Source organism: Trachypithecus francoisi, unplaced genomic scaffold (assembly GCF_009764315.1).
Source record: "Trachypithecus francoisi isolate TF-2019V2 unplaced genomic scaffold, Tfra_2.0 Lachesis_group17, whole genome shotgun sequence".
Taxonomy (NCBI): domain Eukaryota; kingdom Metazoa; phylum Chordata; class Mammalia; order Primates; family Cercopithecidae; genus Trachypithecus; species Trachypithecus francoisi.
In genome coordinates, this window is record NW_022681462.1 from 11,171,990 (window position 1) to 11,197,107 (window position 25,118).

At 45.0% G+C, this 25,118-nt stretch overlaps 2 protein-coding genes across 7 annotated transcripts in view; one reads left to right on the forward strand and one right to left on the reverse strand.

Moving 5' to 3' along the window:
- The first annotated feature begins 10,255 nt into the window (after nt 1–10,255).
- LOC117099693 (activator of 90 kDa heat shock protein ATPase homolog 2) lies at nt 10,256–20,225 on the forward strand. 3 transcript variants are annotated; one of them, XM_033239156.1, is made up of 9 exons: nt 10,256–10,797; nt 12,088–12,230; nt 14,387–14,472; nt 16,878–16,992; nt 18,035–18,099; nt 18,796–18,912; nt 19,274–19,375; nt 19,744–19,795; nt 19,916–20,225. In XM_033239156.1, the coding sequence occupies exons 1-9, from the start codon at nt 10,718–10,720 to the stop codon at nt 20,086–20,088; spliced, it is 933 nt and encodes a 310-aa protein (XP_033095047.1). In that variant the 5' UTR covers nt 10,256–10,717; the 3' UTR covers nt 20,089–20,225. The 3 variants fall into 3 exon arrangements, with proteins under 3 accessions (XP_033095047.1, XP_033095046.1, XP_033095045.1); XM_033239155.1 differs by having other exon boundaries at nt 10,263–10,797; nt 12,088–12,278; nt 19,958–20,165; XM_033239154.1 differs by having other exon boundaries at nt 10,278–10,797; nt 12,088–12,278.
- Nucleotides 20,226–20,756: 531 nt separating this feature from the next.
- The window catches only part of USP34 (ubiquitin specific peptidase 34), a 288,549-nt gene continuing 284,187 nt past the window's right edge, over nt 20,757–25,118 (reverse strand). For 2 of the 4 annotated variants that reach the window (XM_033239151.1, XM_033239153.1), the window contains 4 exons: nt 23,735–23,875; nt 23,493–23,636; nt 22,183–22,342; nt 20,830–21,983 (listed from right to left, as the gene is read on the reverse strand). In XM_033239151.1, the coding sequence (XP_033095042.1) occupies nt 21,376–21,983; nt 22,183–22,342; nt 23,493–23,636; nt 23,735–23,875 (1,053 nt within the window). In that variant the 3' untranslated portion in view covers nt 20,830–21,375. Of the gene's footprint in view, nt 21,984–22,182; nt 22,343–23,492; nt 23,637–23,734; nt 23,876–25,118 lie in introns of those variants that run through there. The other 2 variants (XM_033239152.1, XR_004443955.1) reach the window with 2 other exon arrangements.

A 25,118-nucleotide genomic window follows, 5' to 3' on the forward strand; every position in this document is an offset into this window, starting at 1 on the left:
CACAGTGGCTCCTGCCTGTAATCCCAGCACTCTGGGAGGCCGAGGTGGGTGGGTCACCTGAGGTCAGGAGTTTGAGACCAGCCTGGCCAACATGGTGAAACCCCATCTCTACTAAAAATACAAAAATTAGCCAGGCGTGGTGGTCCGTGCCTGTAATCCCAGCTACTCAGGAGGCTGAGGTGGGAGAATCGCTTGAACCAGGGAGCCAAGATTGTGCCACTACACTTCAGCCTGGACAACAGAGAAAGACCCCGTCTCAAAAAAAAAAAAAAAAAATTGGTACAGAAAACAAACTACACCAGCCTGAGCAATATAGGGAAACTCTGTCTTGACAAAAAATAAAAATAAAATAAAATAAGCCTGGCATGGTGGTGCATGCCTTTGGTCCCAGCTACTAGGGAGAAACAGGCCAGACATGGTGGCTCACACCTTTAATCCCAGCACTTTGGGAGGCTGAGGTGGGCAGATCACCTGAGGCCAGGAGTTTGAGACCCAGCCTGGCCAACATAGTGAAACTCCATCTCTACTAAAAATACAAAAAAACTAGTAGGGCGTGGTAGCGCACTCCTGTAATCCCAGCTACTCAGGATACTGAGGCAGGGGAATTGCTTGAACCTGGGAGGCAGAGATTGCAATGAGCTGAGATTGTGCCACTGCACTCCAGCCTGGGTGACAGAGGGAGACTCCATCTCAAAAAATAAAACAAAAACACAAACTACCACCAACAACAAAACATCCTATTACTTTAGGCAAGTCCTGAGATTATACTATTCTTGATTTCAGTGGTTTAAATCTTGCTGTCCATGTGTGAAATATGACAGTACAGACTGGTACAACATCATCCACACAGCTGCAGTATACATTTGTGAAATGTCTAAGGGGCTCTGAGAGAGAAAAAGCAGATTCATTTAATTCAGGGGCTTAGCCCATTGTCGTGTGGATGTTCCATAAATGTCTGTGGAATGATTGGGAGTATAAGTGATAAATATTTTAGAATGTGGAACTATTGCCAAATGGGGTGTATTGACACCCTTTGCTGGGAGGCATGTTGCTATGGGCTGGGACCATCCCACTGTGAGGAGGAAAAGGGACTTAGAAGGATTAGATAGATAAGACAAGCAGCTGGGGAAGAACATGAGCCAAGGCAAAGAGGTGAGGATGTATATTGGGTTTGATTCACGCCAGTTGGCTGGTGCTGAAGGTGGATGTAGAGGAGAGTTGAGGGGCAACAGTGAAGTGTGGTGAGAAGTCAAAGTGAGGTTCATTTAGCATCCCAGGCTAAGGGTATAAAGTGGGAAATGGATCCAAGCTGTGTGGACTGTTGGGGGAGGTTGCCTGCGCATATATTCAGAGTCTCTATATTTTTTGTCTTTCGCCTGATGATAATACTAAATTTAAAATTTTTTTTCATTTTGGTAAAAGATATATAACATAAAACTTGCCATCTTAACATTTTATTTTATTTTAATTTTAATTTTATTTTTTGAGACAGTGTCTCACTCTGTTGCCCAGGCTGGAGTGCAGTAGTGTGATCAGGGCTCATTGCAGCCTTGACCTCTGGGGCTTAAGCAATCCTCCCACCTCAGCCACCAGAGAGGAACTGGGACTACAGGCACATGCCACCATGCCCAGCTAACTTTAGTATTTTTTTTTGAGCTAGGATTTCACCATGTTGCCCAGGCTGGTCTCGAATTGCTGAGCTGAAGCAATCCACCCACCTTGGCCTCCCAAAGTGCTGGGATTACAGGTGTGAGCCACCATGCCTGGCTTCATCTTAGCCATTTTTAAGTGCACAGTTCAATAGTGTTTTAAGTACATTCACATTGCAGTGCAACTGTCATGACAGTTTTGTAGACGTTCCAATAGAGGAAAATTATGGGAAAATTGGCCATCAATACCTATAACCATACAGGCACATGGAATTCCAGAAAGCCATCCGGATCATGACTATAATGTGAACAGCAGAACAGTCAACAAAGAGCATCTGGCATTAAATGTCCATTTGACTTTTATTGGTTCTATGCTTTTATTGTATTTGATTTGTAAATTTCCTTTAAAGTTGGATGAAAGCTCTTAGGTTAGGGAGTTGATATTCATCTTTGCATTTCTACATATTTTTAAGTGACACTATAATATAAATAATCTTAGGTAATAATGGAAGAAGTCCATCAGAGCTTTCCTCCAGGAGTAAGTTATTGAGGATTAGCAACTTGCAGGTGGTAAATGGAAATGGCTCCAGTGACAATTCAGATTTGAAGGATGTGGACCTGGAATAGGAGGTGGCAGAATGTAATGAGAAGATGAAAGATTAAGGCACATCACTTCCTGGTTAGATGTGGGAGGAGCGAGAGGAGGGCCCAAAGATGGCTCCTGAGTTTGGATACCTACGAGACAGGAATAGGAGAGTCCAGAGAAGTAACTAGTTAGGGCAAAAAGATAGGCAAGTTTTAGCTCTGTTAAATTTGAAGTACTGACTACAGATTCAACTGAAGATGTTCCGTGGACAGTGAAGCTGTAGGGCTCCATGTGTCTATCTCCTAAGCTATGGCTCCAGAGAAAAGTTGAGCAGTTTTTTCTCAATGCCTGTTGGTGTTTCTCTTGCAAAGGTGGGATCAAACTTGCCACTTTATCTCTTTAATTAGCTGTTGGTCCAGGGACTTTCTTCAAATGACTGCCTCAAACAGGACACATCACCCAAAAGCCAAAAGGGAAAAGTTTGATAAAGCTTGGACTACTTAAAATTTTTGTTTGTTTAGCAAAAAAACAAAACAAAACAAAAAATATATAAAGTCAAAACTCCAACAACAAACTAGGAAGGCCTATTTTTAAAACAACTTTTTTTTTGAGAGGAGTCTTGCTCTGTCACCCAGGCTGGAGTGCAGTGGTGCGATCTCGGCTCACTGCAAGCTTCGCCTCCCAGGTTCATGCCATTCTCCTGCCTCAGCCTCCCGAGTAGCTGTGACTACAGGCGCCTGCCACCACGCCTGGCTAATTTTTGCATTTTTAGTAGAGATGGGCTTTCACCATGTTAGCCAGGATGGTCTCGATCTCCTGACCTCGTGATCTGCCCGCCTCAGCCTCCCAAAGTGCTGGGATTACAGGTGTGAGCCACCATACCCGGCCTAAAACAACTTTTATACTCAAATAATTTCAGATTTATAGAAAGGCTGCAAGAGTAGTAGAAAGAACTTCACTCAGATTCCTCAGTTAACAGTTTACCACAATAGTCTTACCATTTTCTCTCTCCATATATACATACTCACATTTTTACAGCATTTGAGAGTAAGATGCAAACATTAGGTATCATTTGCCCTTGGTACTTCAACACATATTTCTGAAAATCTGCAACATTCTCCCAGATAACTGCAGGTCAACCATCAATTAAGATTGATTCACTATTACCACTATCTATCTTCAGTCCCCATTCAAAATTTGCCAGTGTCCCAATTTAATATATATTAAATATATATGTATAGAAGAACATGTATATAGATACATCCCTTCCATCACGTTCTGGTTGGTGAGAAGCAAGTCACTAAGTCCAGCCCATGTTCAAGGGCAAGGAGATTATACCTTTTGAAGGGGAAAGTTTCAGAAAAGTTGTGGACCAGAGTATCGATTTCTGTAGCTATCTATCCTTATACATGACCATAAGCTCACACCAGCACCTCCAATTCCAATCCAATAGGGTGTATTACAGCTTTACTCCATATTTGTAAACCCCTTCTCTAATAATGAGAAATCTGGCTTCCATTATGCTCAATTTACTTACTTATTGCTCAATCCCCTGTTTATCATGATTCCACCACACACAGGGTCAAGTATCCTCAGCTCCAGCATTATTGACTTTGGTGATTGTTATGCTGGGAAATGGTTTTTTTTTTTTTTTAATTTATGACCAAAAGTTGATTTCCTTATAAAGAAATGATTCAGAACATTCAGATACATAAGAAATTATTTCACCCATAGGAATAAGAAATTATGAATCACCTAGTTTCAAACTGGCAAAGATAATGTGTATGGCAGAAAAATAAATGGCCAAAAAAAATTTAGATGCTCACCTGACTTCAAAAAAAAGCTAAAGTAAAATAATAAATATTTATTTATAAAAATATTATATTGATTTTTAATCTATCATACTGTCAAATTAGAAAGATGGCTGATACTGGTGAAGGGTTAAAGAGGAGGAGGAAAAGAATTCTCATTAGACGAAAGTAACTGACCCGTGAACAACATGGGCCCACTTATATGCAGATTTTTTTCAGTAAAAGTTACTGAGTGTGTGCCTGCCTCTCCTGCCTCCCCTTCTACCTCCTCCACCTCTTCTGCCTCTGCCAGCCCTGAGACAGCAAGACCAAGCCCTCCTCTTCCTCCCCCTTAGCGTACTCAGCATGAAGATGATAAGGATGAAGACCTTTATGGTGATCTACTTCCACTTAATGAACAGTAAATAGATTTTCTCTTCCTTACGTGTTTTTTTTTTTTTTTTTTTTTTTTTTTGAGACAGAGTCTTACTCTGTCGCCCAGGCTGGAGTGCAGTGGCATGATTTTGACTCACTGCAACCTCTGCCTCCCGGGTTAAAGCGATTCTCCTGCCTTAGCTTCCCAAGTAGCTGGGATTACAGGCACCCGCTATCATGCCTGGCTAATTTTTGTATTTTTGTAGAGGCGGGGTTTCATCGTGTTGACCAGGGTGGGCTTGAATTCCTGACCTCAGGTGATCTGCCTGCCTTGGCCTCCCAAAGTGCTGGCATTACAGCCGTGAGCCACAGTGCCTGGGCTTCCTGATGATTTTATTAATAAAACTTTTCTTCTTCTAGCTTACTTTATTGTAAGAATATGGTAAATATAATATACAGAATATATGTTAATCAACTCTTCTAGATAAGGCTTCCAGCCAACAGTAGGCTAGTAATAGTCAAGTTTTGGGGAAGCCAAAAGTCATACACAAATTTCTGACGGTGTGGGGGAGTCAGTCCCCCTAAACCCCCCATGTTGTGTAGGGGTCAACTGTGTAAGTTGGTAAATCTTTCTGGGAGGATAACTGAGCAGTTTCTGTCAAAATTGAAAATATATGCACCTTTCCATTCTGCATGCCACTAGCTAGAATGTACCCTGTGATAAACTTGCAAAACTTTATTCATGCATAAACTTGCTTGTTTCCTCCAAGTGAGGCTCAGGAAAAGAGAAAGAGGAAGAGGGAAAGAGGGAGAGAGAGAGGTAGGTAGGCAACCCACCAGCAAGAAAATGGGGAGTTTTGGCTGGGTGCGGTTGCTCATGACTGTAATCCCAGCACTTTGGGATGCTGAGGTGGGCAGATCACCTGAGGTCAGTAATTTGAGACCAGCCTGGCCAAGGTGGTGAAACCTGTCTCTACTAAAAATATAAAAATCAGCTTGGCGTGGTGGCAGGCACCTGTAATCCCAGCTACTTAGGAGGCTGAGGCAGGAGAATCACTTGAACCCAGGAGGCGGAGGTTGCAGTGAGCTGAGATTGCACCACTGCACTCCAACCTGGTCGACAGAGCAAGACTCCATCTCAATTAAAAAAAAAAAAAAAAAAAAGGCCTGGCTCACACCTGTAATCCCAGCACTTTGGGAGGTCAAGGTGGGCAGATCACAAGGTCAGGAGATCGAGACCATCCTGGCCAACATGGTGAAACTCCATCTCTACTGAAAATACAAAAATTAGCCGGGCATAGTGGCATGTGCCTGTAATCCCAGCTACTCGGGAGACTGAGGCAGGAGAATCGCTTGAACCCAGGAGGCAGAGGTTGCAGTGAGCTGAGATCATACCACTGCACTCCAGCCTGGCGACAGAGCGTGACTCCGTCTCAAAAAAAAAAAAAAAAAAAAGGCAGGCTTTTGGTAACCTAATGCTGTAGGGAACATCTCATCACTTTTGGTAACCTAATGCTTTAGGGAACATCTCATCACTTTTGCTGTATTCTGTCCCTCAGAAGCAAGTCACCAGGTCCAGCCCACACTCAAGGGGAGGGGATTACAGAAGGGCACAAATATCAAGAGGGAGGGATAGGTGAGGGTCATCTCAGAGGCTGCCTGCCACAGAGACTCAGGTTGGTATTGCCCTAGGTGATGGGGAAAGCAAATATCAGTCCTCTTGGGAAGTACTTGACTTCAGCAGAGGTGAAGAGCAGTTTTAAGACACTGCCAAGTGAAGGTGCCCCTGGTTTTAGAGAGATCGCATGGATGCAGTGGAGGCTGGACTGGAGGAGAAAGAGACTAACAGGGACAGAGAGACCATTAGGAAGACCTTGCAAAGATCCAAGCAAAGATCCTTCCATGCCTGGCTGGCTTCTTAACTGTCTTCAGCTCAACAATCCTTCAAATTTTGGTCTCCCACTGTTACTAGCAGTGGAATCTAATCCTAATGCAGACAGATGGTAACACTATTTCCATTTTATAAACAATGAAGTACACAGAGATTAAGGAACTTGCCTAAGGTCACTCATCCGGTAAGTGGCAGAGCCAAGACTTGGATCCAAGCACAGGGCTTCAGAGCCTGCCAGTGTGGGCGGCCAGTGTGGGCCACTGCTGTTAGAGAAGACACAACTCAGCACACATTTGCTTCACTGATGGTATAAAAAGACTTCATGGTGGCTTTCACTCCCCTGTCAAAATGTCCTCACTTTTGTCTTCTCACCCATTCTGCTTTGTGCCCATCCTACTTTCCACTCATTCCTAACCTGCATATCTTTGCTGATGTGATTCTTCTTTGGTCTGGAAGGAACTCTCCCATCTCTCTACCTGTTGAAATTCCATTCATCCATCAAGGCCCATCTTCTTTCATATTCCTCCAACAAATGACGTCATCAACTCTTATGAACTGATGTATTTCACAAATATTTATTGAGATCTGCTGTGTGCTGGGCACAAGGGATTCTACAATGTGTAAAACAGATGAAGTTAGTTGTAAGCTATTGTACTTACCTTTGGGTTTGCTACAGCAGTGGCTTTCAAACTTAAAAAACAAACAAACATAGTCTAACCATAATACATCACCACACACACACACACACACACGACCCCCAATGATTTAAGAAACAATATTTACCTTTACTATATGTAGCCATTCTGATCATTTAAACTCAATTCTATTCTATTTCATTAAGATAAAAATGATGGTTGATACCTTCTGTAAAATTTTACCTCTGCTAAAATTAATTTTATAGCCACTTAAAAGCCTATTAATGAGCTGGAACACACAAGTTTGAGAAATATTCATTCCATCCTTCACCCAATCATCTAAACAAAGATGTCCTTGGTGCCCACTATGTGCTGGGCACAGCTCTGGCATCGGGGTAAAAAGGAGGAAGAGTGTTTGCCCTCAAGGTGAGCAGGCCAATGAAGACAACAGAGCTTGAGAGCAAAGGCTACACACAGTGCTATGCGCTATGGTGGTAGTGTGCTTGGGACACATGTGCATGCTGGTAGCTCAACAAATATTAAGGGAATTAAATTAAGCGATAGGAACCAAAATTATAAAAAGAAAATGGAATAGTGACTTCCTCAAAAGCAGACCCTTAGCAGCTCATGGGTCTACTATGATGTGAAACTGGCATCCAACTCCTGATTCTCTAGTGCATTGCTAATAAGAGTCAATCCTGGGCTGGGTGTGGTGGCTCATGCCTATAATCCCAGCACTTTGGGAGGCCAAGGCAGGCGGGTCACCTGAGGTCAGGAGTTCAAGACCAGCTTCGCCGATATGGTGAAACCCTGTCTCTACTAAAAACACAAAAATTAGCTGGGCATGGTGGCATGTGCCTGTAATTCCAACTACTTGGGAAGCTGAGGAAGGAATTGCTTGAACCTGAGAGGCAGAGGTTGCAGTGAGCCGAGATCATGCCACTGCACTCCAGCCTGGGCGACAGAGCGAGACTCCTTCACACAAAACAAAAAAAGTCAATCCTGGATATGTACATTTCAACCCCTTTCTCTTAAGATAGATAAAGTGTGATGGAGTTGTGTTTAGAAAAGGTGAAAATAATCTGGGTTTACCCCAGCACAGGTCGGTTTTGGGAGAAAGGACATACTTGAGAGGATTTTACATTTCTTCCCCCAAAGTCTGTCAGTGTTGTCACCCTCACTTTGCTGCATGTAAGCTGCCACCTGAAGTTGTCCAGCTTGCTACCTCCCTTGCATACTCTCCCAAATCAAACCAATCAAAACAAGGTAGGTAGAGAAACATTCATTCTGATCTTTCTGATCTTAGTAGAGAAACCGGTAGGACAGTGAAAGGGTGGAAGCAGTTGGCTGTTCTCTTCCCCTGTGCCGACCCGTCCTTTGCCTGCGGTCGTCCACGAAATACACTCACGAGTGGAGGCATTTTCTCCATTTGCCTACCGGAGCTACCACGTTCCAACATTAGTTTGGGTCTTCCTATTGCAGGCTGACCCTTCGGACCCATCTCCTCCCATGGCTTCTGGAACTTGGCTGCACCACTTGTCCCTCTTTTCACCAGCTGATCCCTTACCAGGGGACAGAAACATTTAAAGGGAAAAGGCAAAATCTCCCTTCATCCACTTCCCTATCTTATTACTGTCCAATTGTCTTACCTGTCCTTGCCCAACATTCTGAAAGCAGTCTCCACCCTCTCTCCTCCCATTCACTCGTCATCCGTGACCAAGCTTCTGCCTTATCGTTCACTGAAACTGCTCTCTGCAAAGGGTCCAAGGACCTTCTTTGTTGTTACACCCAATACCTATCTCTATATATCTGTATCATCCGACTCGTACTTTTCCACACTTGATGCCGATGGCCACTGCCTCTACCGTGCACCCTGGGTCCCTGATTAAATGCTTTTGTGATTGCCTTCCTCCTTCTTAGTCGCTCTTTGCAGGCCCCCTCTTCCCTGCCTACCTCTTACCTGCTGATTTTTTCCAGAGTTATAGCCCAAGCCCCATTCCAGCCTCTTTCCATTCCAGTCTCTGAGGGTGCGGCTACTAACCAAGCTGCAAGTCCCAGCCGCTGAACAAAACGTTTTTCTCTGCTGCACCCCAGTGTCTGACGTACTCAGATTCCACTTCTGAACACCTCTCATCCCTGAATATTTGTCACCCCTTCTCCACCCTGACAAGTCCCCCTCCTTCCAGTTTCCATCTTACCCCTATCCATTGTCCAAAAGTCCGTAAGAATGATTTTTTTTTTTTTTTTTTTTGAGACGGAGTCTTCGCTCTGTCTCCCAGGCTGGAGCGCAGTGGCGCGATCTCGGCTCACTGCAAGCTCGTCTCCCGGGTTCACGCCATTCTATCTCAGCCTCCTGAGTAGCTGGGACTACAGGCGCCCGCCACCACACCCGGCTAATTTTTTTGTATTTTTAGTAGAGACGGAGTTTCACCGTGTTAGACATGATAGTCTCCATCTCCTGACCTCATGATGCCCTCGCCTTGGCCTTCCAAAGTGCTGGGATTACAGGCGTGAGCCACCGCGCCCGGCCAAGACTGATTTTTCTAGAACATATCTGATCGTGTCATTTCTCCATTTAGGTTGCCTCAGTGGTTGCCCATTGCCTGTACGACCAAGTGCAAGCTCCTTAACAGGGGAAACGAGGTTTCTTATGATCAGGCAACCCCACCCCGATGCTCCTTCATGTAACTCTCTTATAGCTGCTTTAGTGAAGTGTGAAAGGTGAAATCAAAACGTGTTTTTGTTTTGAGGTCAAAACGCCTTGAAGCAGTGTGTTTACATGACTGTTGTAGCTTTCTGGAAGATAATGTTGGAACGTGGTAGCTCCGGTAGTCAAATAGAGAAAATGTCTCCACTCGTGAGCGTTATTTCGTGAACTACCGCAGGCAAAGGACAGGTCGGCACAGGGGAAGAGAACAGCCAGCTGCTTCCACCCTTTCACTGTCCTACCCATTTCTGTGCTAACTACCCATGTAGTTAGCAGAGAACACCCCAGTAACATTGTCCAAATAGTTCGGGCAAAGTTTTTGCTAGAAGCCGAAAATTCGTGAAAGGAATCAATACTCCAAGATAAAGTGCATCAGTTTGCAGTAATATGCGTTTGCAGTCACATTCTTTGGTTCTCTCTAAAGGACTGTTACGTGAATAAAATGGAAATACTCCTGCAGTAACATGGGACTAGTTGGAAAGGTGCTGGGGAGGCGGGAGGGAGAGAAACCGCGTCGCGGAGAAAGCCGCAGCGCGGCTACTGCGCGCGAACTCCCTCTCAGGCGAAAACCGCAAACGGTGTGACGGGAGCGCGTTGTGGCCCCAAAGGCCGGTCTCACAGCGACCTGGGCGTTCAAGGTCGTGTCCTCGAGGGCCAGGGAACCTGCCGAGGCCACCGCACGGCCATGTTGCGTCTGCACCGCCGGTTGGGCTCTCAGGCACCCGCTACTCAGAGCCCTGTTATCCGGCGCCGGGAACCACGAGCCAGCCAGCACCGCGGGTCCTGCAGCGGCCTCCGCCCTTCGCAGGCGGCCCAGGCAGCCCCGTCTCGCCCAAGCGTTAGGAGACGCGCAGCGGAACCCCGGCGGTCCTAGCCCCTCCCCGCCTCCGCATCCCCGTACGACCCGCCTCTCAGATCCCGGCCGGGGCTCCCGGGCGCGCCGCGGCGGGGCGGGGCCTTCTGGCAGTTTCTGGGCGCTGCGAACGCGCCTCTCTAGGGCTTGGCGGCCGGAAACGCCGGCTTCGGAGCTGCAGCGCCTTGGCCTCTACGTGTTTTCCACCCAGTCTGCGCCGCCTGCGCCGCCATGGCCAAGTGGGGCCAGGGGGACCCGCGCTGGATCGTGGAGGAGCGGGAGGACGGGACCAACGTGAACAACTGGCATTGGTGCGGCCGGCAGGGTGGTGCGGCCGGCAGGGTGGCGTGGCCGGCGGCGGCCTCCTTCCGGGATCTGGGGAGGGCCGGCCCGCGGGAGCTGGGGCTGAGCTGGGGTCTGTGCGGGGCCGCAGGGTCGCGGGGGTCAGGGGACTAGGGGGCCACGCTCCTCCTCAGCTGCTGGACGCAGGGCTCGGCCTCCGCCTCAGCTTGGGAGCGTCCTTGGGTACGGAGACCGGCGAGGGCGGGTTGCAGCTGCCTCTTTTTGAAAGTTGGATTGGGCCCCACGAGTGACTTCCGACAGACCTTTCCACTCCCACCGTCTCTGGTCTTAGGGCCTTCCCTTCTCCTCCCGCCCCACTCCTCTGGATGTTTCGGGGAGTTAGAAGGGAGCTGGATTGAGAGAGTGTGTTAGGGGCGGGGGCGGGGGCAGGGGCATGGAACGTAGTGGAAAGTAGTGGAAAGAGCAGAAATTTGGATCTCAGTTCGCGCCCACCCCGCAGGTGTCCCCCGCGAACCGGGCCTACTGTGAATGAGACAAGCTCCCCTTCCTTTGCGCGCCTCACCTGGCGCGTGGGGAGAGGTCGGCCGCCCTCTGCTGCAGAACCTCCGGAAGGGGTGTCCTCTGCCCTGCGCCTCTGGCCGGGGCTGTGGTCCCTCCAGGCCGTGAGGGGGATGCTGAGGCCGGTCCCCAGGGGAGCATGACTTGGCTGGTCCGGAGGAGCCCTGAGGGCATGGGAAATCTTGGCTCACGCAATCTCCGCTTCCCGGGTCAAGCGAGTCTCCTGCCTCAGCCTCATGAGTAGCTGGGACTACAGGCGCGAGCCACCACGCCAGTCTGATGTTTGTATTTTTAGTAGAGACGGAGTTTCACCATGTTGGTCAGGCTGGTCTCGAACTCCAGACCTCGTGATCCGCCCGCCTCGGCCTCCCAAAGTGCTGCAGGCGTGAGCTACCGCGCCCGGCCGAGAACTGACTTTCTTGTGTCCTGGCCTTGGCCCGTCAGTCCTCTCAGCTGGTTTCTGTCCCGTAAAGGGAGACTATTACTTGGGACTCCCCTAAATAAGCCAGTGTTTTTAAGACAGAATACTACTTGCATAGTGGAGAATAATATCTTAAAGAACTGAGCAGAATGAAAATAATTTGGTAGAAAGCAGGTTTGAGGAGCACATTGGAGGTTGGCAGGTCTCAGGCTGCTTGAGAGGACTTGGGCTGATCTGGGTTGGGTTTGGACGTGACGCTGGCACCCAGGCAGGTGGATCCCAGCTGGGGCTTCCATTCACGACTTTTGGTCCCTGGCAGGACAGAGCGGGATGCTACCAGCTGGTCCAAAGGGAAGTTCCAGGACCTCCTGGTGGGCATCGTTGTGGAGAATGACGCTGGCCGTGGCGAGATCAGCGAGTTGAAGCAGGTGGAAGGGGAGGCTTCGTGCAGTAGTCGCAAAGGAAAGCTGATTTTCTTCTATGAGTGGTATATCAAACTGGGCTGGAAAGGTAATGGGGGCCTCAGGGTACTAGTGGGGTTGGGGACAAAGTGCGTTCATCATTCAGCGAATGTTTTTACAGCTGCTATGGGCCTGGCACTGACTGGCTCCTGAATCAGCATTAGTAGTTCTTGACATTCTGGCCACACTTGAGTTCCATGGTCCAAGAAGGGTGGGGGTTTCCTTTCTCGGAGCACTTGCAGCTGCTCAGAGTTCATTGCTGTCAGCTGGGCCCTCTTCTGCCAGGCACTTGTGAACACGAGTCTCTGGGCATTGCTGCCTGGAGCACTCTTCCTCCAGGTAACTGCCTGCCTCCTTCAGGTCTTTGTCCTGAGTGAAGCCATCTCTCTGCATCCTTGGAGACCCCTGCCTTGTGCCATCTTTCTTCCCTACTTTATTTTTCCCCAAGGCACTGAAACTTGCTTTACAAAAATATTTTGCTTTCTGTCCTGCTCCATCTTCCTGTCATTCATTAGTGCAGGGATTTTTTTTTTTTAAACGGCTTTATTGAGACATAATTCACTCATTTAGTGTGTATAATTTATTGGTTTTCAGTATAGCCACAGAGTTGTGCAGCCATCACTACAATCAATTTGGGAACATTTAACCACCCCAAAACAAAACCCTGGACCCACGAGCAGTCACTCTTGTTGCCCTCCTCTTCCCCAGCCCCTGGCATCCACTACCCCATTTTCTCTGGATTGGCCTCTGGACATTTCACATAGATGAATCATGCAGGATGTGTTTTTTGTTGTCTGCCTTCTTTTACTTCATAATGTGTTCAAGGGTCATCTGTATTGTGGCAGGTAGCAGCACTTTTTTATAGATGATGAATATTCCACGGGTGCATATACTGCATTCTGTTTCTCCATTTATCAGTTGCTGGGCATTTCGGGTGTGTCCACTTTTGGGGTCTGTGGGTTCAGTTCTCCAGTGGTGCCTCGATCCTGGCTGGACAGACAGCATGTGTGCACTCAGTCCTTGTTGAGGGAGCCAAGGCTGTGGAGATGCAGGGAAGGGAAGAGGAGGAGTTAGGGTTTGAGCCTCAGTCCGGGAGTCAGCTCCTATCTGGAGTTTGAGTCCCAGAGTAGTCCAGTGAGTTGGCCTCGAGCCTCTGCCCTGCTGGCTGCCTTTCTAGCAGACGAGGGTGTTCAGCCCCTCCCCACCGCCTCAGAACAGGACCCTCTGGCTGGGAGTTTGCCTCTCTGGCAACCCCCCCGTGTCTGCTGCTGGCTGGATCATAGCAGTCCGGCTCCCTGCCTGCTACCCCAGCACCGGGCCCGAGGGCCCAGGAACCTTGTGGGCCTTGTGTCTTTTCCATCTCCCTTGGCTTCTTTGCAAGGATGAGACCCAGCCATTGCCAGGCAGCAGCCAGAGGACAGGCTGTGAGGGCTTGCTGTAACGCCTCAAGCTGCCCTCCTCTAGCAGTGAGTCTAAGGTGGCAGCTGGGACCCACTGGGGAGGAGGCAACACTCTAGTCCTGGGAGAAGTCCACCTGCCTGGCATCCCCACACAACGTCCCTAAGCCAGAGCTTCCCTCCGCTCCGTGGTCAGAACACACTGTCCCTTTCTGTCCTTCCATCGCTTTTGTAACTGCTTCTCCCCTTCAGGGTACTCCTTTATCCTGCTTTGTCCAGGCAAAGAATACCCTGGGACAAAAAGAGAAATATGGGTACACTTGCCCCACACTCCCCTCAGGATGGCAGGCCGCTGACTCTCCATGCCCTCTCCTTGGTCATGGTCTGCCTGACCTTTCTTCCGTGGCTGCTCAGGGGGCCCTTGAGTGGTGGAACCCTGTGAGGGCCGCTGGGCTATTCAGTGAGGCAGAGCAGTTTGTTTTTTTTCGAGACAAGGCTCACTGCAGCCTTGACCGCCCAGCAATCCTCCCACCTCAGCCTTCCAAGTAACTGAGACCACAGGTGTGCGGCACCATGCCCAGATAATTTTATTTTGTAGAGACAGTGTCTCCCTGTGTTGCCCAGGATGGTCTTTAAACTCCTGGGCTGAATCCATCCTCCCACCTCAGCCTCTCAAAATGCTGATATAGGCGTATGCCACAGTGCCTGGCCCAGTTGTTACTTTTTATTATAATTGAAGAACCCATTTTGCTCATTTTAGGCATCGTTAAAGAATCTGGAGTGAAGCACAAGGGATTGATTGAAATACCCAATCTTTCTGAGGAAAATGAAGTAGATGACACTGAGGTATGTGATCAAGTTTCTATTTCTTTTGTTCTTTTTTCAGTCAAGCTTCTGCTACAGACATTGGGCATTTCAAGTAGTGTTGATCAGACTGTGGTTCCTGTGTGGTAGTTCGGTTGCCTTGTGGAGGGCCTGTTTGCTGAGAAGGATTGCCATACTGTGGGGGCAGCATGTTGTGTGGAGCTGGAGTGGTACAGGAAAAAGAGTAAGCCCCAGGAAGCCCTGAGCTCCCCCAAGGACCAGGCAAGGGGCCTGGGCAGCTGACTGCACCCTTCTTAGCCTCCTCATCTGTGAAAAGGGGTTAATTTCTCTTCCAGGGGTGTTGTCAGGTTAAATGTGACAGTGTGTGCACTGTGAACTGCTCAGGCAGCTTGCATGGCTTGATGAACATGACTTTCTCTCCCGCACCTTTGCTGTTTCCCTTTAACGATGAGAAGTCTCAGCTTTTAGCTGCAAGCTATCCCTTGGTTACGCCTCACTGCTTTTTGGGAACTACCCAGTTAGTACGTGTTGCTTTAGTGGTTCTCCTGGGAGGCAGAGTCGTGTGTAACTCCCACGCTTGGCTTCCAGTTAGTGCCCTTTTCTGGCTGAAAGCTGGGTTTTGGGGGTGAGACCATTTTTACAGCCGCTATATTTTTCACACCAAGATAGTCTGACAAAGGATCTTGTTTGATTCGTGAATGTATTGAACGTGAAGGCTTTCCACGATAGGCTGACTCCTGCCCAGCAGCATGTCTTCTGGCCTGAAGGTTATACAGTGCTACAGGCCAGGGCTGTCCCAGAGCTCTGTCTTCAGTTATGTGGTTCCTCTGCTCAGGCCTGAGATTCCACTTTGTTATATTCAGATCCATCAGCTGAGAAATTTTTCAACAGAATGTTTAACTGGTTTTTAAGATTTAATCCCTCAGTGGCATTACAGAACAAACTCTATAGATTCAAACTGGGGCCCAAGATCAGGCCCACCTCAACTGAAGCATCGAGACACTGAATTTTTTCAAATCAACACCTCTTTTTCCTCTGGGAATACTAGACATCCCCAAAGCCCTCTGTTGCTTCCTTGTCCCTTGGTCTCCCCCTCCTCCCCTCTCTTCTTCCTTCCCTCTGCCTTTCTTCTGCTCTTCTCCCTTTCCCAATTTTCTTCTTTGTCAAAAAAGTATATAGTCCAAGGCTGGGTTATATGGGAACTTGATTTCCCTAATTACAGTGGCTTTGGGTTCTGTACCAGCACTGTTCCATGTAAATATAATGCAAGCCACATGTGCAATTTAAGTTTTACTAGTAGCTGTACTTAAAAAGTTAAAGCTATGGCTGGGCATGGTGACTCACACTTGTGATCCCAGCACTTTGGGAGGCCAAGGTACGAGGCTCACTTGAGCCCAGGAGTTCAAGGCTGCAATGAGCCATGGTCATGCTACTGAACTCCAGTCTAGGCAACAGGGAGACCCTGTCTCTTAAAAAAAAAAAATTAGAGGCTGGGCGCGGTGGCTCAAGCCTGTAATCCCAGCACTTTGGGAGGCCGAGACGGGTGGATCACGAGGTCAGGAGATCGAGACCATCCTGGCTAACACGGTGAAACCCCGTCTCTACTAAAAATACAAACAATTAGCCGGGCGAGGTGGCGGCGCCTGTAGTCCCAGCTACTCGGGAGGCTGAGGCAGGAGAATGGCGTAAACCTGGGAGGCGGAGCTTGCAGTGAGCTGAGATCCGGCCACTGCACTCCAGCCTGGGCGACAGAGCAAGACTCCGTCTCAAAAAAAAAAAATTAGAGCCAGGTGTAGTGGCAGATGCCTGTAATCCCAGCTGCTTGGGAGGTCGAGGGGAAAGATCGTTTGAGCCCAGGAGTTTGGGTCTAGCCTTGGCAACATAATGAGATACAAGCTCTTAAAAAAAAAAGATAAACAGGTGAAATTAATTTTAATATATTTTATTTAACCCAGTATATAAAAAAGATTTTAGCATGTAATTAATATAAAAAATATGAGGTATTTTACATTCTTTTTGATACTAAGTCTTTGGAGTGTGGCACGTATTATTTCACACAGCACTTCTTGATTCAGGCCAGCCACATTTCAGGTTCTTAGTAGCCACGTGACTAGTGGCTACCACACCGGACAGTGCATTTCTAGACACCATGAAAGCCACGGACCACATCAGCAATAGAATTTATATACATACACATGCACAATTTTGTATGCAAATTAAGGAGTTTACATTCTATAAAGTCCATGCAAGATTGGCCCCCAACCCTGTCATGGACCCTGGATAAAAACCCTTAAAATCCTGCCCTGCACATCTCTTACATCCACTTTTTTCCTTCCTCCACTGCCATAGTTCTCTCATCCATACAGCCCGATGTAAGAATACATCAAACCAGATCTTTCTTTGGTTTGTATTTTTCTGATTTGTAGGTGAACGTGAGTAAAAAGAAAGGAGATGGGGATATACTGAAGGATCTTATGAAAACTGCAGGCACCGCCAAGGTCAGGCAGGCCCTTGGAGATTACCTGAAGGCACTTAAGACGGGTAAAGAAGGCATCCCTTGTGAACCAGAGGGTCCCTTTTCTATTTACCCGTTATACTCTGCACTGTGGTCAGAGGCGCCAGAAGCAAGTTTATACTTCAGAATAAATTGTAGTCTGGAAGTTGAGAGCTAGTCATGGTTAAGACCATAATTAGTGATCATCACTATTGTACACAGCATGAACCATTTTGCCTACAGAACTGTTCATTGTAGTTTTCTGGAATGAAAATCAGTTGTTTGTGTAATTACTTGTTTAATGTCTGTCTTCCTTGCTAGACTATAAGCTCCATGAGGGCATGGAAGGTGTCTGTCTTGTTCACTGCTGTATCTCCAGCATCTAGCACAATGCCTGGCACATAGTAGGTGCTTAATACATCTTTGTTGGATGAATGAATGAATGGATGAAAGGACTGCAGGTATTACAGGTGTAGTTGAGAAATACCTAGATAATATCAACATTGCATGGAAGTGTGGTTATTGTCTTCTTCCCTAAATTAGAGAAGTGAGCCAGGCAAGATGGCCAGCAGTGCCTGTATCTCTGTACCTCATTCTTGGACCCTGCTACCTGAGTATCTAGGTGTTGGCATGGATGGGTTTGGGGTTGTCACTTTTCCCATGGGAGCGCACGTGTAGCTGGCTCACAGGCTTGACTACTGTGAAGACAGGCTTTGTGAGGTGGTGGCCGCCCTCACATGAGAAATTGTTTGTTTTCACAGTAGGTTAGAGCCACAAAGCTATTAGTAGTTAATCTCATAAAACTTAGCTGTGTGCAAAAGAACTTTGGAAAATTTTGCAGTTTTAGCAAAAACTTGATAAAAGTGAGGCGTTTGAAAAAAGAAGAGATGTTTGTTGCTGTGGAACTCACGTTGTTAATCATCAGTTTTATATGTAAAAACATGGTCTTGAAATTCTCAAAATGTTATAGGAATTATTTTTATAAATATCTTTTATTTTCTTACATGCTGTTTTGGGTTTTCTACCTTACTCTTTGTGCTTAAAAGGAGAAAGGTCCTTATTAAAACCACTTCCTTTGTTTCTTTATAGAATTTACAACGGGAATGATTTTACCAACGAAAGCTATGGCAACCCAGAGTGAGAATACCCTGCAGGTATGAGCTCTGTTGGCCAAAATGTAGGGAAGGGGTAAAGGAAGTATTTGAGTTAAGGCTCTGAATAACCTTGTGTTGTTGGAGAAATGAGGACAGTGAGGACCTTCTTCCACCTTTGGGTCTCCTGTGAGCCCTCTAAGATCTCCCATTTTGTTGTGCAAATGATACGAGACTTTGATTCTTGATGGATTGTTACAGACACACCTTTCTATGGGATATTTGACTCAAGACTCTCCTAAAGGCAATGTTCTTTGGTAGGCCACAGATTACAAAACCAGATGACTTTCAAGATTCACATAGCACAGTGAAAGAACCTTCTTTGCTGACTTTTGGATTGGGAGATTTTTAGATCAGTTCTTGGAATGGGTGTTTTATGTGTCATTGACACCCTTTAGCTTTAGGTGCAGTTGTCTTTCATCTGCTCACAGCTGTATCTGGAAGTCCAGCTAGGATTAGGGGTATTCAGTCATAACCTGGGAACGGAGCTGAAGAGCTGTAGGAACAGTGAGCTCTGGTTCCAAAGTAAAGACCAAGACTGGTGGTGCTAAAAAGGCTTTTCATGCTGCTTTTGTGTGTGTCTGGAATAGGCAGTATGGAATTTGGGACATTTGCTGTTTTCTTGAGAAGACTTATTTCAATCCAAGCAGCTTTATCTCGTTATGCTAAACATTCCCTGGAACTTCTTCCCTTCTCCAGGTTCAGGCCTCATCTCCAGTGGCACTGGGTGTAAGGATTCCCACTGTGGCTCTTCACATGATGGAACTGTTTGACACAAGTGTAGAGCAGCTGTATAGCATCTTCACTGTGAAGGATGTGAGTAACTCTCTAAGCTAGCATGTTAAATGCTGACATTGGGAGAAAATACATCACAAAGAACAGGAGCTGGTTTTTGGTTTTCCTTGCGTTTTTGATTGAAGGGATGTGGATGGTGGTGACAGGAAGTCTGAGCATAGTTTCTGAATAATTGGAGGGGAGATGGGCATTCTTTGGGGCTATGTCCATATTACATTGAGTTTTCTCTTCTAGGAAGAGAAAGTTTGTATTTTATTGTCCATAAGTAAAAGCTACATGTTTAGGATTTTTAAACCATAATAATAGTTATATTTTGTATCTCATAATTACATTAAAATATGTGATAGTGTGTGCTGGAATAACATCTGTTTTATTTGGTTAGTTGGTGCAAAAGTTTTCTAAATCTACTGCTGTATTAGAAGCTGAAAAGGGAGGGAAATTCCAGATGTTTGATGGGAACATCACTGGTGAATATCTAGAATTGGTAAGTAGACTCAAGGTTAAAGAAGATGGGATTAACTCAGTATTACTTTTTATATGTGCTGTTTTTAGCACCAAAATCACTACGGTCTGTGTTGCCTCACCCTTAATAGCAGCCCTCTGTTCTGGTTACTATTACTGTACTTAAAACATTATTATATATTCCTACTGTTCTTGATGTTACTGCTGGTTTGAGACATTTTGACACTAAAGAAAATTATCAGTGGTGCTGATGTATAAACTGGAAGAGGGACCATATGTTGTTCATTGATTCTTCTAGTATTTAGGAGTTTCAGTGAAAGGATTGTTTTTCTGTGTTATATTGTGGGAAGTTTTAAAAGATTTTCAGTGGAGTTTCCCCTTTCTTTTCAGTTAACAAATAAGAAGATCGTCATGAAATGGAGATGTAGGAACTGGCCAGAAGGTATGTTACGAATTAGTGCCCTTCATGTTAAAGGCCCCAGAACACTTAAGGCTGGGTTTTTCATATGGATACATTTTCCTTTTCATAATGCAGTAATAAGGTTCCTATTTTTTTTCTTAGAGCACTATGCCACGGTTGCACTGAATTTTGTGCCTACTCTAGGGCAAACGGAATTACAATTGGACTGTAAAGGAGTTCCTGTCTGTAAAGAAGAGAACATGAAATTCTGTTGGCAGAAGCAGCATTTTGAAGAAATAAAAGGTTTACTGCAGCTGACCCCCCCAAATGGTTGAATTAAAATTTTATAAGGCATTACTTTTTGTACGCAGAAGTGTCACGTTGACCCTCTTCGCTATGTACCTTTTTTTTTTTAAAAAAAAAGGACCATCTTTATTTTATATTGGATGAAATCTGTGAACGTATACACAATTTAAAGCATTGACTCTTTATTATAACTAGACACTGCACTGAGTTAAAAGTAGCAAACAACCTGAAATTAGGTATTAACCTGACCTTCCATAGCTATTCCTCTAGAAATAGGTAAGTCAGTCCCGAGTGTAGATAGTTAGTTGGTTTCCCAAACTGAAGTTTGTCCTACAGCAAGCTTGCTTGCAGCTGTACTTTTAGTTCAAGATGACAAAAAATAAATGGCAGGTTGACACTATTCCTTTATTTTACTTAGGGTTTTTAAGGTGTGTATATCTTAGGTAGTAAAACAGTGGTATATTGCATTCAAAAGCATGTTGATGGGCAAATTGGCTGTGTTTTGCTCCACTTCTTCCTGCTGTGGTTTTGCACTTCGGGGTGGAAAGGATTGAGAAGTCTGTGGGGACACACTAATTTTGTAGACTGCTGGTAACACTTCCAGTGAAACAGCATATAATGGATAAGTGTTTCCCCTCGTTCACGGTTTTTCACTACTTTCACCTGAGAAGACTGAAGCAACGTATGTAAACAAATGAAAAGTCATCACAATCAGTTTAATTAAGTGCACAGAATAGCAATCAGTCATGTCAATAAAAATAAAACAATTATTTTTACATCAAGTGTGCTTTATTTCCTCCACAGGTATTCTGTTAAATAAAGCACCATTTATATACTGCCAGGCCACAGCTAAAGAGGATTCTTTACAGAATCAAATTTCTTGTGGTTGTTCCGTATACAAGTAAACTTAATTTTGATAAGAACCACAGCGATCGGAGGCAATCTGCCTCTATAAGGTACAAAACTGGCACAGAGGACACCATATTATACACAGTAAAAATGCTGTAAGTTTAAATTACATTGTACAGGGCTAGGGAACCCTGTTCTTCCCAGACAGCCATATTAAATGAAAGCCACTACAGTGAACTCTTAATTACATAAAACATATCCATTATCTGATTGCCCTTTAGGAAGTATACTGAAGATGCAAGTTTTTTTCATCTGGAGTTCTGCCTGACCAAGAATTAAGCCTATAAATCTATCTTGCCATTCAAGCAGAGAGCACTGGACAAACTGAAGCACAAAAACAAATAAGCAAAACTTATACAAACAGCATGGGGGTAAGGGACTTAAAAGTAGACATGCTACACCTAATGTCAAGAAGCAGCTTGGTTTCCTTTGCCAGATATCCTTGTGACCACATGGATTGTAGATTCAATGGTCCTACACAGGGTATCTAAAATGTCATGTTGCTGCATATGACTAAAGAGTCCTCTGGAATGGCCACAACTGAGAGACAAAGCAACCTCGGGGTCCTGGGAGGGCAAAGGTTGGCCATCACAGCTTCTCAAGTCAGCTAAGTCGGACAGAACTGCAGAGATAGAAGTAGAAGGGAACTCAGATTCTTCCTCAGCTAGGGTAGAATCCTTGGAACAGTGGAGGTCTTTAAATTCTTTACAATCGTCATATCTACCATTGCTGGACTGTTCTTCTGTGTGCTGTGACCTGATATTTGACATGTCTTCTGAAAACGAAGATGGAACTTCCATTCGATATTCTTTAACAGAACTATTTTCGGGGGAAGGAAGATCTTGCTCAGTTCCTGGATCAATAATTGAGGAGTCTCTGGTCTCATTGTCAGAAGTGCTCGTTGGGGTCAGTACCTCCCTGGTTTCTGTTTTCATGTCACTGATGCAGCTGTCTACAGTGTGCTCCTCATCACTGCTAACACGCCTTCTTTTAACGGGAGTTGCTCCTTCATCATCTGTGAAAACATATGCCAAAACGGAAACTTCTCTGAAAGTCATTAAGATCACATGGGGGATGTGGGAAGTTAATTTTGTTTCTAGCATTTATATTTAGGACGTTCAGCTGAACATACAACTGCTAAACCAGCTACACCAAGTGTATTACTCCCTCCTCCCACCCTAAAGGTAATAATGATAGTAGTCCATAAAGCTAACCTTTAGTTTTTCTTTCTTTGGCTTCTTGCTCTTGGAGTGAGTTTCTCTGTTGCAGACAAGTCCTGCATTTGCTTAAAAGCTCTTGCAGAGTTGGAATCAGAGCTGGGTTTAACTGTTTGGGAGTGTGTACTGACAGGAGCAAAGCAAGTGCCCTGAGGTCCTACAAAAACCCAGATAGGAACATTTCAAATTTGAAAGCCAATACTTTGCTGCAGTTGTTTACAGTTAATTGCAGATGTTTATTTTCCCAGGAATCCATTCTTTCCTAAGAATACCCTGGTTTCTCTGGGATTCTTAGAAGAATGATAAAACCAGAAAGCTAGTGTTAGCGTACTAGAGCATTTCATTAGTTTTTTTTTTTTTTGTGGTGGTTTTGAGGTAGAGTCTTGTTCTATGGCAAGGCTGGAGTGCAGTGGAGTAATCTCAGCTCACTGCAACCTCCACCTCCGAGTTCAAGTGATTCCCCTCCCTCAGCCTCCCGAGTAGCTGGGACTACAGGCGCCCACCACCACGCCTGGCTTAATTTTTTGTATTTTAGTAGCGACGGGGTTTCACCATGTTGGCCAGGATGGTCTCAATCTTCTGACCTCCTTATCTATTGGCCTCAGCCTCCCAAAATGCTGGGATTGCAGGCGTGAGCCACTGTCTGGCCTCATTAGTTCTTAAATAATAGCATTATTTTATGCCCACAAATAACTAAGTCAGACCAAAGACAAATAGTGTTTTCTGAAAATGGAAAAGGAAAGAATTTCAAAAACAAACCTTGAAATCATAGTTTTTCAAGTTAAATTCTGATAGATGTCACAAATAGTAAGGTCTTCCTTACTGAGCTCTGTCATCTGTTCTGGCTTTTATGCTATTGTGATTTGGGAGGCTGCTGCTCAACATTCTAGCCTATTTCCAGGGTGTTCCATTATTCTAGGACATGGCTGTCATGGGAGTCTGCACAAGGCAACTAATGCTCTAGATTTAACTGCCTTTTTAAATCAGTAGATCATTGTTTCAGGTACTTCGGAGCCATAGGCAGTAACAGAAACATCACAATGTTTCCAAAAATATACTGAAGTAGAGATAAGACCACTAAGACGTTCCCTTTATTACCCTTAGCATTTAATGATACCAGCTTGTAGCTTCCAAGGTGATAGAGTGTGCTGTGTACATACAAGGCATCGTGAACGCGTAATTAAATTTGTTTTTTGTCGTACGTGGCTTAGAGTTCAAATCAGTAAGTTATGAGAGTAAAATATGAAGGCCACATAGTTAACTGAAGGACAGTTTAGAAGTGTGTGCCTCCTCTGCATAGTTCTTACCCCATTTAAAGAAGCACTTGCTTTGGAAATTTCAACTCGGTTGGAGAAATCAGACTGTAGGTTCTGATACTGACTTATCAAGTTTGTAATAAGAGTGCTGATCAAATTGGCACAGTTTGCTTCAGAAAACACTTGACTTTGAACCTGAAAAAGAAGATTTAAAAAAATCTCCAAAAGACCAGCATAATGAAAACACAAGCTTAACTGGAAATGACACACTGAGTTTCCAAAGTACTACATACCTTTAGAAGGAAGTGTGTCATGAACGTGTAGACAATGTTGTTGTTTAAAAAAGTTCTTTCATCCATTAGGATACATTTAATATATTCTGCGAAAACAGGATCTTCACACAAAAGCTTGATGCAATTTTTTGACATAGCAGACTAAAGTGGGGAGAAGAAGCACTTATGGTTGAGCACGGAAATAACGGGCTTAAACACTTGTGTATGATGGAATCTGAAGCCACTGAAAACCCTACTTGAAAAGCCATGTCTAACTCGCCTATTGAATTTTTAGTTAACAGCAACTATTTTTCATACAGTAAAATGTTACTAATTTGGACTATGGGAGTGCTGGGGGAAAGACTGATGCCAAAATTGAACAAATGTTGTAAAAGAAATGCAGGTTTATTATCCAGCACTGAGAGGGTTAACAAGGACTGGAAAAATAACAAAGAATAGGATGTGAATGTTTTCAAGGGCCAAATTAATGTATTTATAGGTAACCAGACCGTATGTTGTGAAAAGACACATTTTAAGAATCAAAATCAATTCTCCAAAATGTTTTAAACTTTACTGTATATTCTCATTAGCAACAGTAATTTTGTAAATACCTTTTCCCCCCATAAACACTACAAAGATAAACAATAAACCTTCTTTCCTAATTATCTCACACAGAATCAGTGGTCCCAATATATGGAAATTTTACTAAAATTTGGTTTTCCTGTTTTCAAATAGTCATGGCTCTTAAACACAAGTAGTATGTCTTTAAGCAGATACACTCCGTAGATTTAAATGTGTATTTTAATAATGGATCATTTATGTGGAAAAAAGCAATGTTTTTTTAAACAGGACAAAATTTAGATAATATGTATATATGCATATGTGTATTTTTTTTAGAGTAAGCAGCTGTCATAAGTAAATTACTCAAGGTCAGTCAAGAAATTAGGATTCAAGTAGGACCAAGACCCAGGTCTTGAGATCCTTAACACTAGGAAAAATCTGCCTTGGTCTACCAGTCACAGCCTCTGCCTACGTTTCTTGCTCAGGATGGCTGCTTCTATAAGACTGGAAGCTTTGGAGGCCTTATATGGTTCAGCTTTGTTTTAAGGGAAATTTGGGGGCACAGTGAGTTCTGTCTGTGAAAGAAGTCAAGCGAAGGGAGTCCTGCGGTGCAGAAGTAGAGAAGGCAATAGGGAGCAATAGGTAGTGGGGGAGTACAGAAACCAAGACACTACCCAAATCAGGAAGAATGAAAAAGAGCAGTAGCAGTGGAAAGGGAAAATGAGATCTCCAACTGACTGAAAAGAACAGTCAGCTCAAAAATCAACTGATAAACTCATTTTCTGAATGCCTACTATATGCTAAGTCAAGTGAGCTAAGATCAATGTACTAGCCTCCGAAAGAT

What these genes read in the sequence shown, in the direction of transcription:
- LOC117099693 (XM_033239154.1), top strand. Translation starts at nt 10,718, where the DNA reads ATGGCCAAGTGGGGCCAGGGGGACCCGCGCTGGATCGTGGAGGAGCGG. An exon ending in TATCAAACTGGGCTGGAAAG is followed by an intron (nt 12,279 to 14,386) that starts GTAATGGGGGCC and finishes TGCTCATTTTAG; the next exon opens with GCATCGTTAAAGAATCTGGA. An exon ending in GCATCTTCACTGTGAAGGAT is followed by an intron (nt 18,913 to 19,273) that starts GTGAGTAACTCT and finishes TTATTTGGTTAG; the next exon opens with TTGGTGCAAAAGTTTTCTAA.